The 15,055-nt window shown below is 35.9% G+C and overlaps 2 protein-coding genes across 2 annotated transcripts; one reads left to right on the forward strand and one right to left on the reverse strand.

Annotated features, from left to right (window-relative positions):
• The first annotated feature begins 10,672 nt into the window (after positions 1 to 10,672).
• On the forward strand, positions 10,673 to 12,566 carry LOC118733355 (wiskott-Aldrich syndrome protein family member 2-like). The gene is made up of 5 exons (XM_036462724.1): positions 10,673 to 10,773; positions 10,863 to 10,921; positions 10,987 to 11,206; positions 11,264 to 11,394; positions 11,805 to 12,566. The coding sequence occupies exons 2-5, from the start codon at positions 10,903 to 10,905 to the stop codon at positions 12,260 to 12,262; spliced, it is 828 nt and encodes a 275-aa protein (XP_036318617.1). The 5' UTR covers positions 10,673 to 10,773; positions 10,863 to 10,902; the 3' UTR covers positions 12,263 to 12,566.
• A 926-nt stretch (positions 12,567 to 13,492) lies between these two features.
• Positions 13,493 to 14,332, reverse strand: LOC118734511 (protein ALP1-like). The gene is made up of 4 exons (XM_036464230.1): positions 14,005 to 14,332; positions 13,834 to 13,936; positions 13,591 to 13,764; positions 13,493 to 13,514 (listed from the first exon to the last, which is right to left on the reverse strand). Exons 1-4 carry the CDS (start codon positions 14,330 to 14,332, stop codon positions 13,493 to 13,495), a joined length of 627 nt encoding a protein of 208 aa, XP_036320123.1.
• Positions 14,333 to 15,055: the final 723 nt, after the last annotated feature.

Consider the following 15,055-nt stretch of genomic DNA (forward strand, 5'->3'; position numbering starts at 1 on the left):
TTATAAAAATAACTTTTTTAATAAAAATCAATACTTCGATAAATAATTAAAATTTTTAATTAAAAATCGCGCAATTAAAAATTTTCGCCTGCGGCGCTTTAAAAAAAAAAACAATACTTCGATAAATTATGAAAATTTTTTATACAAAATCGATAATTCGATAAATAAAGAACATTTCTATTAAAACCAGTATTCCGCCTGCGACTAATTTTTTATGTAAAACTATTTCAATATAAAATGAAAATTTTCATTAAAAACCCGCGACTTTTTTTTTACTATTCTCTTCATCTGGCAGCACCAATATCTGTGTTAATTTTCAACACTTCCATGTAATCAATGAAATTTATATAGTGAATTATGCAACATTGTGCAACTTTAAAAGTAAGTAACTTTTTAAATGGAAGCCTCCGCGCTCTGGGGTTTTCACTTTTAGAATCCGAAAAAGCTCCTCTACACGCCCTAATTTTGTATTTTTTTTCAGATATGAACCGAATTTAAGGAAAATTTTGCCCAAATAAATATATAAATAAATAAAATAAAACAAAAAAAGACGCCGCGGCACCTTCTGAGATTCGAGTAAACAATTAGTAACTTTCCCTGCAGGGTTAATAGATGTACATATGTATATGTATATGTTGTATGTATGTATTTACATATGTATGCGGCATGTTTTTGACGGCCAAGTGCGGTTGTTTTGAAATGGCCAAAAGTTGCTCGACTCCGGCTAAGCGTTGACAGTGAAAGTGCACTGCAGTTGGAAGGAGTTAAACTACAGAAGGTTCCAGGAGGCAAGAAGAGAAGCTGTACTACAGACACCATCTATTTATAAATATATACTCCTACATACATATCTATGCATGTATGTATGTATATGAATATGCGTGTGCGTGCATGCGATATTTGAGTGTAAATTTGAGTACAAGCAAAGCATAAAAGTGGCGGAAGTAAGTGTAAAAGTTTTCTACTAAAAAATTTGTTAAAACAGCAATGAAAACAAGCAAATTGAAACGTAGGAGTTGGGTGAGCATACGCTGAAATTGAAGACACACATATATGTATATATGTATGTGTTTTGAAGCTACGCAAAAGTTGCTGATGTCGTTGGTGATAATGTTAGCGTTGTTATTAAACTACTACGAATATATTTAGTTGCAGTGCAACAGCTAAGTGACTGAGATTCAACTGAGCGCATAAAAGCGTTTTACTGCCACTCACTCACAAATGTTTTGGTTGCTATGCACGAAAGTAGGGAAATGGAGTGTGGAGGTGTGTTATTGCTTTTGCTTAATATTGTGAAAATTAAGAAAATTGCCCGCAATACTGGTTATACTAAAATTAAACGAGGAGTTGGAGAGAAAATTGAAGTAAACAACGCGAATTTTCCTTCTTTGGGCTGGCAAAGCTACATACATATATACATAGTCGTTTTGCTAGCTTGCTTTTGGTTGGTGTTGCAGCATGAAAAAGTTTTTTATGTCACACACAATGAAGTTACTTCGCAAGTTTTGATGCGCTCGGAGGCTTGTTAGCAAGATTGCGCGTCTGAGAGTTGCCGCCGGATAGCGCTCATTAAATGTGGTTAGCGAAAAATTTGTATAACATGCCATATACATAATTGCTATATATGCATGTATTTAAAATAAATCACAGACGCAGATTTGCCATGGTAGAAGTAGTTGGTTTTAGGAAAGTAGCCGGAAGCATTTCCTAGGTAGGTTTTCTAATTTCTAGTACAATAATTTCTTTATTTTCCTCTATATTGCCGAGTTTTACAGGAGCAATTTTAACTATGAATGACACCTTCTGCTGGTTGGCGAGATAATATCATGGCTTTTGGATTTGTTGACTCTGTATGCGCTTAGTTTTAAAACTCTCTAATTAAAATATATATGGGGAATTCCTTTTCAAACCAGCCACCCCAAGCCCGCTTTTATTGTAGACGAAAAAATGTTTTAAGCACATGAAAGAATTTATCATGAAGTTTAGTTTTTGTCTGGACTTTTGTAAAAAAAAAATAAAATTTCTAACCTCAAAATAACTCTCTGGGGGGAGACGCGTCGTCAAGAAATGCAGGATTTTCATCAAAAATTGTGGAAAAAAATAAGAATATTCAAATAAATTCGACCAAAACAATATTTTAGGGGTTCATGGGGTCGCTGGACAAAAATTCGATGCCAGTTTTTAACTTCAATATGGCGGATCCAAGATGGAGGACAGTATTTTTCCAAGTTTTTACCAATTTCTACAAAATTATGTGCAGGAAGCCATCTTGAAGACCACAAGAACATCCAAAATAGTTGTTTGGTCGAATTAAGATGTTTAAGTTTTTTGAAAATTTATCACGAAAATCTTGCATTTTCACGTGCTCAAAACATTTTTTCCCCACAGGATAAATGGCGGTGGCCTTTTTGAAAAAGAATTCCCCATATGTATGTTTGTACAGTAGAGTGGTGCAAAAAATTATTTTCCGAAATAGGGTTTAGGGCACCTTCCAAAATTTAACCTCTTGCCGAAAGAGGTGATTTTACTAAACTTACGTTTCTGAGTATAAATTTAGGGGATGCTCATGATGCTCATACATTACTCTAGAAGTGTTGTGTACATATATTAATCAAACAATTGGTTAAGTTACCTAAGAACATTTCAAATTCAAATTATCTAAAAAAATATCACAAGCTTCAGTTGTCATGGAAACGGTAGCGTTTTATGAAAATCCCCAAAATTTTTGCCAGTTTCACAGCCGTTCAGTAGCGCATTTCAAAGTCATTGAGAACCCCGTATTGGTTAGAGTAGAAAATTGAAAGTTGTTATAGATATTACAAATATCAAAAAAAAAAACTAAGAAATTTTGATAAAGCCCAGTAAAATTATACTTTTTCTAAAATTAAATTGTATCAGCGCTTTTTTGATGCAATTTACTTCTAATTGACAAGTAGATTATTTGGCTTTGGAGTCTTACCCCTAAATTTCATATGGCAACATTACGTCCTCTTGAATTTTAGGGTTTTTGAATTTTTAGCGATTTGCAAGCTTAGTTTGTATTTTTCGTAAAAAATGTTTGAATAAAAAAAATTTGTGGAAAACTTTATTTCTCACATTTTTTTTTATAAAAAAAAAACATGTTTTATTGTAAATAATTAGCAAAAACTGCGAAAAAATTTTACAATGTCACGGTTTTGCTAATTATTTTATTTATTTACAATATTACAAAATTATTATTATTTTTTTTTTTAATTACAATATTAAAAAATGACATTTTTAAATCTTCTATACAAAAAATGTGGGAAATTAAATTCTCTACAAATTTGTATTCAACCACTTTTTACCAAAAATGGAAAATAAGCTTGCAAATCGTAAAATACCCAAAAAACCTAAAATCCAAAACTGCGGAATGTTGCTATATGAATTTAGGGGCAAGACTGTCGATCCATTTATTCAGTTACGAGGTTTTGCAGAACGACGATACCCGGTTTTGTACTTAAAACAACGATATGTAAATTCCCTAAGGGTGTTGCCTGCCAGTTGCGTACCTAATCAAGCAGAAACCAAACCTCTATTCGATTGATAGGTGATGTTTCTTTAAAATGTCTGTATGTACAAATGTACGTTTACATAATTTATATGCAAAGTATATATGTACATATTCTACTTAACACATGCTGCTTAACAAATTCGTGTATGTTAATTGACAACCACTGTTTTCACCTCAAAATCAACCCGCACGACATCCCCTCCCTGAAGCGGATAGAACTTTTTAATGAATACTAGTTTTGAAGTGGAATACTAGTTTACTCATTTGGATCTACTACATACGTACCACATACTACATACATACATACTTTCACTCTCTCTCTTCTGGCAGTTAGTGATTGCGGCTGTCATGTTAATCTGATTTTAATAAACTGTGTTCAAACTTTTTAATCACCAACGAAAAATTTTAACTACTTCGTCAAACATGCAAGCAGGCGTGCAAGTAATACACCACTGTACTGGTTGTTGTACTGGCTTTGTTGTTGTTTTTGTTGCTATTGTGTTGGTGCGTAATTCTGCTGTAAATCTCTTTACTTAACAGTTGGCACACTAGCTCGTGCATACGCGTGTGTGTTCAACTGATGCTGGAGGCATTTACGGAAACTATGCTGATATGCGCTTAAATATGTCGAACATGTTGGTTGGATCAACGCTATCGACTCGCAGAGTTGCATGCTGGAAAAACGTGTACATGAAAGGAGATGAAGGGGAGGGGAGGTGCGCCTGCACACATACATACTTCTATCGTATGCGATTGCTATCTACCGCGATTCTACGTTTTGGCAACTACCCCCATTCTTTCGCTCTGACGCACGCACCACTCGCTACTAGTTAATCTTGTTGTGCCAACTTTAATCCGTCGTAAAATTTGTTGCATACAAGCTACAAGGACGATACCAAAAAAAAAAAAAAAATAAAATCAAAATAACTTTGAAAATAAACAACCTGAGCCACTTTCCAAACAAAAAAACAATAAAAGTACAGATTTTGTGTGGGCGACAAAAATGTGGCCCATGCAATTTTATTGTTGCTGGTTGGCGAAATTTTTTATTTACACACTTTATAGTGTTAAAATCGCACTTTGTAAAATAGCCATTAAAATGTCTGCTGTCCCATTTTTTCGTTTTGGTTATAAATAGCAGATGGCAGGCATAAATTCAGCGTTCAAATAAAGTCAATCGTGGAAAATATGGAATTTAATGTTGAAGCAAAATACTTTGAGGTTCGCTGAAGATTTAAAAACGTTATGGCCTTAAGAATTCGAAATATTTTGCTTAAGCTGATGCTTTCAGGATATCTAAAACAGTCCAGTTTTTTTTACACAGAGCCAGTATTGCCATTTTTTTTTAACTTTGAAGTCCCAAGAAAAATAAATGTATTTTTTACAACAATCCTGCAGCCTTCAAAAACGAAGGCAGTTTTTGAAAGAGCATCACACGAGGTCTTAAATTCTAAATTGTCTAGCTTTTGTTTAAACTCCACTTTCCTTTAGTGGCTAAAACTATAACTATCTAACGATCTCTGTGCGATCGCTATTGACGATTTCTGCTCGCCACCTTTTGTAGTTACGCCGTTTAATATAGCATTTTCGGTCTCTTGCTGTTTATTTTATTCACTAGTGGTAGCGGTTCCTGCTTCCAAACATCTAAATTTCTTCTCTATGCAGATGACCACAATAATTACCCTGCAATCAAGAATATTTATTTATTTATCCATTGCCCTTCAAGCGGACGTTTATGAACTAAATTTATGGTTATTTATTACTGAGTGTCTCACTCTGCATACATCCGAAATCTTAGTTCTTTCCCTGCGCGACCACATCTCTGGACTCTTTTTTGACTTGGTTTTTGAGTTGAAATGATTTAAGTTACTATTTCGGCACGAAATGGAGTTTCCCTATCCACATAAACTATATCACAATCTTATGCTATGCTAGCCTTTATTCGGCGTAATAGTACTCCTTTTTCAAATTTTTACACCCCGGTAAGATCTAGGATCTACTATACTTCTTCTATCTGGAGACCATACCATTCTTCATATGCGGTTTGTAAAGAACGAGTCCAGAAAATATTCAGAAAATATTCATAAAGCTACCCCCTACCCCTTTTAGCTTGGTGAGTTTCTTTTGTGCTTCTACAGTTCTTTCACATCGAATCAACTTTTTTCTCACTCAGGTTCTGTGCTTGTTGAGGCCGCTGCTCTTTTGGCTAAGCCGCACGCTACCTCATTTCTCTCAAATCGCTTGTGACCTGGTAGCCACAGCAATCGGGTGTCATTTTGTTCAGTAAGGTCGTTGAAATTCTCAATGCGCTCATGGACTTGAGAGGCTTTAATCTAAAAGTGTAAGAGAACTTTAGGCACCACCCGACTGTCGCAAAGGACTATGTTGCTCTCAGTAAAAAAAAAAACCGAACTACAAACTTTAATATTCGCAACCAAAAAATTCCAAAAAAAAAAATTAAAATAAGTTGGCTTTATACAAAGTACATGTTATTTTACTTAGCTTGCATTCAGTTGCCAATGATAGCATGTATTGGAGAAATTGGATTTCAGTGCTAAATAGTTATTCCATTATATTTATAAAATAAACCGAATTCGCGCTTAATTATCACAAAAATATCATCAGCCGTCATTCCTCTACTCCATCCAAAATGGCAACAGCAATATTTGTAAAGTAAATATTTTCCAGCTTAAATTTTTGCAACTAATGAATGAAATTAATTGCGCTTTATTTCATGTGTGCACCTATGCACTTTTAGCTAGAAATATGGACAATGCAAAACAAAACCGAAAAAATGTTGAGTCTGTGGCATTATTTCAATGCAGGCATTTAAAATTTGCCACCGAACACAAATTCAACGAATCTTTTCGCATTAGAAAGTATTTCCGGTGTGCTTGGCTTGGCTTTTCACTGGCACGCTGTTCATGATTATAACACACATCTACACGCTTACAAGTACACTGTCGGTCATTAGAATAGACTCGCCTTACTTTGAAGAGTTTATTTTATGTTTAATATATTTTTATAAATGCCGTGCTAGCTATACAATAAACACACTATAAATTCCCTTTTCAAACTTTATACAAAAATTATAAAAATTTGAAAAAATCTCCACCAAATTTTTAAACTTTTTATTCAGAATTTTGAGAAAAATTTTTGGTATGAAGTTTTGTAGACCATTCAATTTTAGGATAATAAAGTGCAAATTTCAATTGGCTACAACATAACGGCGGGCTACAAAACTGCTTACCAGAAATTTTTCTAAAAATTCTGAATAAAAAGTTTAAAAATTTGGTGAACATTTATCGAATTTTTATAATTTTGGTATAAAGTTTGAAAAGGGGATTTATATGGTGTTTGTTGTATAGCTAGCCAGGCTTTTATAAAAATATATTAAACATAAAATAAACCATGGAAATATAGCCAAAACTCTTCAAAGTAAGGCGAGTCTATTCTAATGACCGCCAGTGTATATAGTGCCCTTCATAATGATAAGGTCACCTTATTCGGATAAGTTTTTAGAATGTATTTTTTTTCAACTTAACCGTAAAAATCTAATTTACAAACTTTGCTTAATAAATATTAAAAAAAATCAACACTCTTATAACATAAAAATTAATTTGAAACGACATTGCCAAAACTTATCAATATAGGGTAATCTAATCATTATGTCGGGCACTATATGTACCTACACTCCCATACACTTGAATAGGGACAATGCTTTTCAGTTGCTTTTTTCTGGTTTTGTTTTCTTTTATTTAAATTCCATTATTTTTCAATTCATTCTCCAACAAAGATCATATAAACAAAAGTTTCAAACTTTTCAAACGTTTTTCTTAGAATCTTTAAAAAAATCGTGGTATGCAGTTTTGTAGCCCATTCAGTAGGTATAATAAAGTGCAAGTGGACTATCTACGAATTGATTTTTGGCAGTTTTCTACTGCCACCCTTCCGCAAGCTCAAAAAAATTCGAAGATAAAAGTTTGAAGTTTTCACGAAATTTTTAATTTTTCAAACTTGCGTTTATATGTTGGAAAAATAACTGTATTTCAATTGAAAAATAATGGAAACTGAATCAAAGAAAACTAACCCAGAAAACAGACAGCGAAAAAGCATTGCGCCTATTCAAGTGCATGTGAGTGTACACGTATAGATAGAAACTGTACCTTTTTCATCCTTTTCGTGGTAGGAAGCGATTTTCAGAGCTTTTGAAATTGCTTTATTGCCAACAACACCAACTACATAAATATTATCACTGCTGCCTCACCCGCAGCACTCACCTGTGATGCCGACTGAACAAAACGAATGACGAAAAAAAAATCCACAAAAATTATTCATTTCATGTCCAACATGCGCCGCCATCAGCTATCAGCTCCAGTGAATTGCCGAAAAACATGAGCAGTCGCCACTAGCCAGCCAACGGAACGTGCCACATATCAGTCAAAAAAGTTGATGGATGACTGGTTAAGCCAATGTTGCATGGCATACCATGCTTGCAGCATAAATGCGGAGACTGGCATTCAAATATGTACATTTGTATGTCATGCGCACATAAATTCCGTCAGCTAAAAAATAAAGCATAATTGGCAGCTTTGGTTGCCGACAACAGCAACCTTCTCGGTTTGCAGCATTGACCGTCGCATCTCTGTAGCAACAGTCAACTCGGTTATCACCAGTGGCAACCTGACAATGATACTCACCGAAGCCTTCACTGCACTCCTTCAGGGCAGTGGAAAGGATGCTTTGGGTTACACTACTCTATGTGCATTTATAGAGATAGCTTTGTCGGAATGGAGTCGCGTTGCCGGCGCGCACGTGGTTGCAACACGATTTGTTGGACTATCATTTCGTACTAAAATGTTTTCATTACTTTCATTTTAGTTTGGTTGTAGCATTTGGTTACTTACTTGCTTGTGGTTGCTGTTGTTGTCAACAACAGTCAGGAGCATCATCGTTGTGCTGCTGCATTCATTTGTGTAACCACTGGAGATTTTTCAATGGCAATAGCTACAATAACAAATGCTCGGTTGGTTTGTTCTGTTGTAGCTCTGTGTGTGCGTGTGTGTGTGTTTGTGTGTGGTTACCGGTGACTGCTGGAGGTGTTGATACCATTCGACAGGTATTAGCCATGCATAACAACTGAATACATACATACATACGCTTGTAAATAGGCTATAGTTTATAGTGGTAGTAGCAGTAGTAGTAGCCGTGTGTTTCCGTACAGACATCTAAATCAAATCACAAACATTTGTTCATAATCGTTTTGTGCATTGCTAGCGAATCGATTTGGTTTTCATTTATTGTTAGTAATAGGCTAGATTTTGGCGTTTCCTTTGCACTCTGCTTGATTAGAGTTGCCAAATTTTTTTAAATTCAACTGGCCAACTGTAATCGATTCGAATTTTCATTTCAAGAAAAGAATCCTTTAGATCAGTGGTCGGTTTACTTGTCCATTAAAATGATTCAATGAGCCACCCACATCTTTTTTTCTTCTAGTTGGAGGCCATAACCTCCTTCCCTCCTGTCAGGTAGCCTCTGAAAGCCCTCAGGCCCTCTCGACGAAAACTCATAAAGTGTTCCGAGAGTCCTCTAAAGAATGTTATAAATTTCTTGGACTGATTTTTCCCCTTAGAAGCTCTGCTGCGTAGCCTTTTCACGGATCATCAAAACCCTCATGTCCTAGTACCCACCAAAGGTTGACCCAGTTATGCATGCTTAATTGATTTAATAGAGTTTTGTAGTTGTCCGCTAACCTAGAAGTTTTGGAAGAGTCCAGGTTGAAGGATGATTTTGTGGCATTTTGTCTGTTAGCTTATTGATGGGAACCTCAAATAATCCTTTTAAGTCCATCAATCGTCCGTGAAGGTCTCCACTTCTTATACTCACTGAGTTCCTGAGTAGCAAAGCGCTCCAGGAATCCTCATTAAAAGTTAGTATTGCTAGAGATGGTAGACCCGCGGTGATTTCCCAGCACTTTCATTACGCAGATGATCATGGCTTCTGTAATGGCTAAACAGACCGATCTATGCTGGACTTTTGGCCCCCAGGCAAGTGCTGAATACATAATAATCGATTTTATCACTATATTGATTAATCAAAACGTCAGCGTTCCCGCGACTGTCGGGCCTACGTAACCGGAACGACCCAGAATTTATATGCTTTTACAACAACAACCACCACCAACACGTCAATTTGGCGGATATCCCTGACAGCCTTGTTGGCAACAGCTAAATATGAAATGTGGCTTTCAGTTTTTTCCGGGTTATTCCTCTCGCGGTAACTAAGTCGTAGAAATTCCTGGTGGGGGTTAAGTAAAATGAACAGGAGATACTTGGTCTTGTCTTTGGGCACCTGCGGATCCTTTCGCTTTGCTTCCATATCCAACTTGAAAAAGGCAGGATAAGAAGTTGTCCTATTTCAAAAATTTCTAGGATAACCCAGTTGAGATTCGGTGGTTGGATAGAAACTTCTATACAACGAGTTATGGATCTCTTGGATAGACTCTCTTTGCCATTCGCCATTTGGAGGCAAGTTCAGTATTCTCCAACCTAAAACTAAGCTCTGCTTTTTGATCATAGAAAGACTCTTAGCCATATATACACAATTGGACCGTAGGTTTTGCGATCTTGCGTTGTCACTAAAATCCCTATGGCACGATAACAACCACAGGATGTCCTTATCGAGCATAACTTATTATACAGTTGAAGAGAATTGTGGGCTGCATACAAGACTTAACTTTAATTTACTTTTCAATCAATGAGCAAAATCATCATGGCACCACAAAATTCCGCCAGATCTTTGCGGCAGAGTGATTGAAAATTGAACCACACGGATCCGTTCAACCATTAGAAGCCTTGGCTGACATTTAAACGACGTTATATTACCCACATAGTGGAATACGTGGACTTTTCAAATAAAAACAGATTTTCGTCGATACCTCACACATAAGTGGTTTTATTCCATTCTATTTCAACATCAAGCTTGAGCATTTTATTTTACACTTATTTTACTAATTAGAATTAAGAAACTTGTTTAATTTCTTGGCGCACGCAACTCTAGCAGCGTGGTATCCCTGCCTAATACTATTTTCAGACAGGCAGTTAATCGAGCAATTATCCAAGTTTTCTCAATTAATGCACTAATTAAGATCGATTTGCCATACAAAATTTCAATTATTAATTGCTCGATTGGTAATTAATTGAATGTTTAATCTAGTAAAAACTCCAATGCAACTCTGTTAGGTAAGTTCGTTTTCTTAGTTTTGGTGTGTTCAGTGTTAAATGACAATCAGCTGTTTGACATAATTTTATTATTTTCTTTTTGGAACCAGCAAACATCAAAAACCAAAAAAATTGTATTTCAACTGCAGGATGCAGAACAATCTGAATGGTGAGTAAATAAACACAAATGGTTATGTGTAATGTTTATTAAAAACACATATGTATGTATTTCAGTTCGATTAGCTCCAAAACCAAGAAAGAGGAGACTGGCTTGGGCTGAGGATGGCGAAGTGGCCATTCTTGATTTGTGGGAAGAGCGCGTTGCTGATCTCCGCGGTGCACGGAAGAATGGCCACATCTACGCGGAGATGGCGAACGAGCTGGCAAAGTTGGGCCACAACTACAGCGCCCGGGATGTGCAGGTGAAGTTGGCGAACTTCACGCAACGCTACAGGTACGAAGAAATAAAGGAATAATATTCAAAACCACTAAAAATTTAATTCGTTAATAGAAAAGAGAAATTGGCTATGGGACCTTCTGGTGGATCACCCTCAACGTGGCCTTTATACGCAAGGGTGCACCAGATAATCGGTGGATTTAAGGCCAATATGTTTTGCGAGCTGACGCTTGAAAACATCAGCGGTATGTATGCGTTTTTGGAATGTGCCTTACTAAAAGCCGTAATGTGTTTAGTGGAGATATTTGTTTTGTAGCAGAGTGACGCGTCTGTGTACATGCTAGAACTATCAGCTCGTTTAGTTGCAGGTTTAAGTGCGAAGGTACACTTCGATTTTGCACGAGCACAGACATACGGTGGTGCTTCAAAACAAATGTTCCGCTAAAACTTAAGTAGATACAAATAACTAAACCGTACCCAGGGTTGGCACCTCATGGATCCGCAAATTATTATTTACTACGATCGTAGCAAAGTGCCAACGCTGACCGTACCCTATCTTTTTAACTTCGATACAAGCACATATGAACATATGTATTTATTTAATGCTGATTTTTTTTATTTCATTCTTATTTGTTTTTTTTTTTCTTTTAAACAGAATCCGATATAGCATCCCAGCCATCACCACTGACCCCAATATTGCCGTCATCACTCAGCCCAACATTTTCCTCACCACTGGCATCACCTCTTCCTGCTGTGCCAACCACACCGCTGCCTACACCGTCACCGCCGCTGTCATCACCTCTCACTCCTCTGCCAACCACACCGCTCCCCACACCGTCACCGCCGCTATCATCGCCGTCGTCACCAATGCCTAGCAGCTCAGCTTCTGCGGTTGAGCCTAAAAGAAGGAAAGTAATCGGCACTTTACAAAAGAAAGTATTAGATAAATTTGATGGGTTGTCAGCGGAGATAAGCCAACATATACAGAGGAGTGAGGAAAATGAAAAAGAGTGGATGAAGATAGAGAAAGACAAAGCTGACACACTGAGGGAGATAGCGAATGATAACAAAGAATTAAAAGTTGGCATTTTATCATTTTTAAATAGAAATTAATAACACTGTACAGCACTCGGCTGGGTATTGGACCAAACCAACTTTTTTAAAGAGATTGAGCCATAGGTAAAAAAAAGTTAGTTCTCCGTTTTATTATATATTCCGTTTCATCCGTTTTATTATATATTACAGGTGCTATAACGGGTCAAAGTCAGACGTTCGAAAAATGAAAAACTTAATATTTCAGACAATTTTGAACCGATTTTAAAAGGATTCACATCGTTGTAAAAGTTATTAAATCCGCTTTCTTTCGATATGCATATTTGTATACTTCGTATATAAAATTTTTAGAAAAAACACATTTAAATGAAAAAATACCTTTTTTTATAAAAAAAAAATATTTTAAACAAAAATATGACTAACCGATTTTTTAAAAATTGGCGTCGTTGTAAAGGTGATTAAATCCCCTTTCTTCTGATATGCATATTTCTAAAAATCGGTTAGTAATTTTTTTGTTCAAAATACTTTTTTATAAAAAAAGTTCTTATTTCCTTTAAATGTGACTTTTCTCAAATTTTTTAGTATAAAGTATACAAATATGCATATCAGAAGAAAGGGGATTTAATCGCCTTTACAACAATATAAATTGTTTGCAATATAAGGAAATTAATTTTTCGAAGACCTGAACTTTGACCCCTTATATAGGTAATATAGGTCTGCACAAAAAAATTGATTTAACATTTAAATAAAAGGAGGACTACGCCTATATTTTTAGGTTTTTAGTTATTTACATACATGCAATAATTTAATATAATTTTTTACCAAAGGTCCTATTTCAAACTTCGAAGGCCCATATCTCGATTTCGGAGGCTAACTTCGAAAAACGGAGAAATCACTTTTTTTCATATGACTCACAAAAAGTATATACAGTGGACGGTATTTTTATAGATAAATAACAAAAGAAATTTAGCTCGAAAAAAAAAATGTAAATGAATTAAATTAACAAATAAAAATTGTACTCACTAAAATAATTGCATAATCCTTGCCTTATTTCTTCAGCTGAGGGTTGATTGTCTCCAACTATCGTGACATATTCAGGATTTTCGAGATTTCTGTTCACTTCTTGCAATCTCTCCAACCACATGTCATTTATAGTGTCGTTCATTTCATTTAAATAATTGTGCAAGACGCAGCAGGCTCTAATAATGATGGGTGCCTTCCCAATTCGGTTGTCTAAACCTTTTCCAACACGACGGAATCGTCCTTTCAAGTGGCCAAATGCATTCTCAACTACTCTTCTGCACTTTGAAAGCTTATAATTATAGAGTTTTTGTGTTTCAGTTAAGGCCATTGAAAACGCGTACGGCTTCATTAAGGAGGTGGAAAACCGAAACGCAGAATCTCCAATAATGCATATAGGCATTTGTACTCCATCTATTTCTTTCTTACTGACCTTCAGTAATTCGTTCTCCTCCATTACTCGCTTCATTAACGATGCATTATATATCTGCGAGTCATTGCATCGTCCAGGAGCACCAATGTTCACATATAAAAACCGATATCTGAACATATATAGAAATAATTAATACATGCTTTTTAGAAAAAAAACAACAGGATGAAAGTTAAATAACCTGTAATCCACTACAGCTAGTAGAACAATGGAATACCATCCTTTATAGTTGTGGTAGTCGGTTGCATCGGCTGGATTCGGCCTAACTTCGATGTGGCACCCATCTGAATATATATGTATGCACGTATATCTTTGTTTTTATATAAATTAGTTGCATTTTTAACTTTCTTACCAATTGCTCCAAGGCATTGGGGAAAGCCGAGACGGTCAAAACCATCAACACAGTCTTTTAAAGTTTGTGGAGTCGGTGGTAATTTCTTTATGTATTGCGCTGACAAAGCTTGCCAGACTTCCTCGCAAAACTCCCACAAGATTGTGCACACGGTCGATATTCCAACACCAAATAGTTCGGAAACCACTCTGTACTCTCCAGACGATCCCAGCGTAAATAGAGCTATCGCAACGCGTTTTTGCAATGGAATCGCGTTGCGCCAGTTTGTGTCGGCTTTGTGCAGGTTTTTAAGGAAGCCACAGAGTGTTTCAAAACTAGTGCGGTTCATGCGGAAGTGCGTCTTAAAGAAATGGTCATCGTTGCAATTGCAATTAACTTCCCAGAAAGAAGACTGCCGATTCTGTAATAGAGGAAGTATCATTTATAAAAGGACAAGAACTGATTACTTATAATCTGATTTACCAATTTCCAGAGGGATCTCTGAGTAGCGTTCCTCTGCAGTAACCCGTAAAGCAATAGCTGCTGTCTTCGCAAATGTTGCAAAATTATGAAGTTTTTTTTCTTTTCTTTTTTTATATAAGGCCATTGAACTTGCGTAGCTTGCCAGCACTGACTGCAAAACTTGTATATTTGCAGTATACGCAAGAAAAAGTTCGCTTAAACACTTATTGTTTTCCATTTTACCAATTTATTTTAAATAAACAAAAATTCTTTTAAGACAGCTGACAGCCACTCGTTAATCGAGCAGCTGATTGTGTGTGAAACACAAAAATCTAATACTTAATTAAAAACTTAATTGACTCAATTAATTTTTGTCTGAAAACAGAATAAATCGTTTAAGCTAATTTTAAGTTGCATTTGATTGTGCTGCGTCCTCGTATGTTCTCGCATACGCCTTCATCTTCATGCAGAAATTTGCCAGTACTTTCTTTCAAAAGAGCCTGCAAACTATTTTTGTAACCGCCTAGCCAACATTACGATTTTATGTAAACAAGGTTTTCTAAACGAATGCATCTGCATTCGGGTGTTGGCTGTTCCAAATATATTTACA

This window comes from Rhagoletis pomonella, unplaced genomic scaffold (genome assembly GCF_013731165.1).
Source record: "Rhagoletis pomonella isolate Grant_MI unplaced genomic scaffold, Rhpom_1.0 Rhpom_scaffold_00002, whole genome shotgun sequence".
NCBI classification, from domain to species: domain Eukaryota; kingdom Metazoa; phylum Arthropoda; class Insecta; order Diptera; family Tephritidae; genus Rhagoletis; species Rhagoletis pomonella.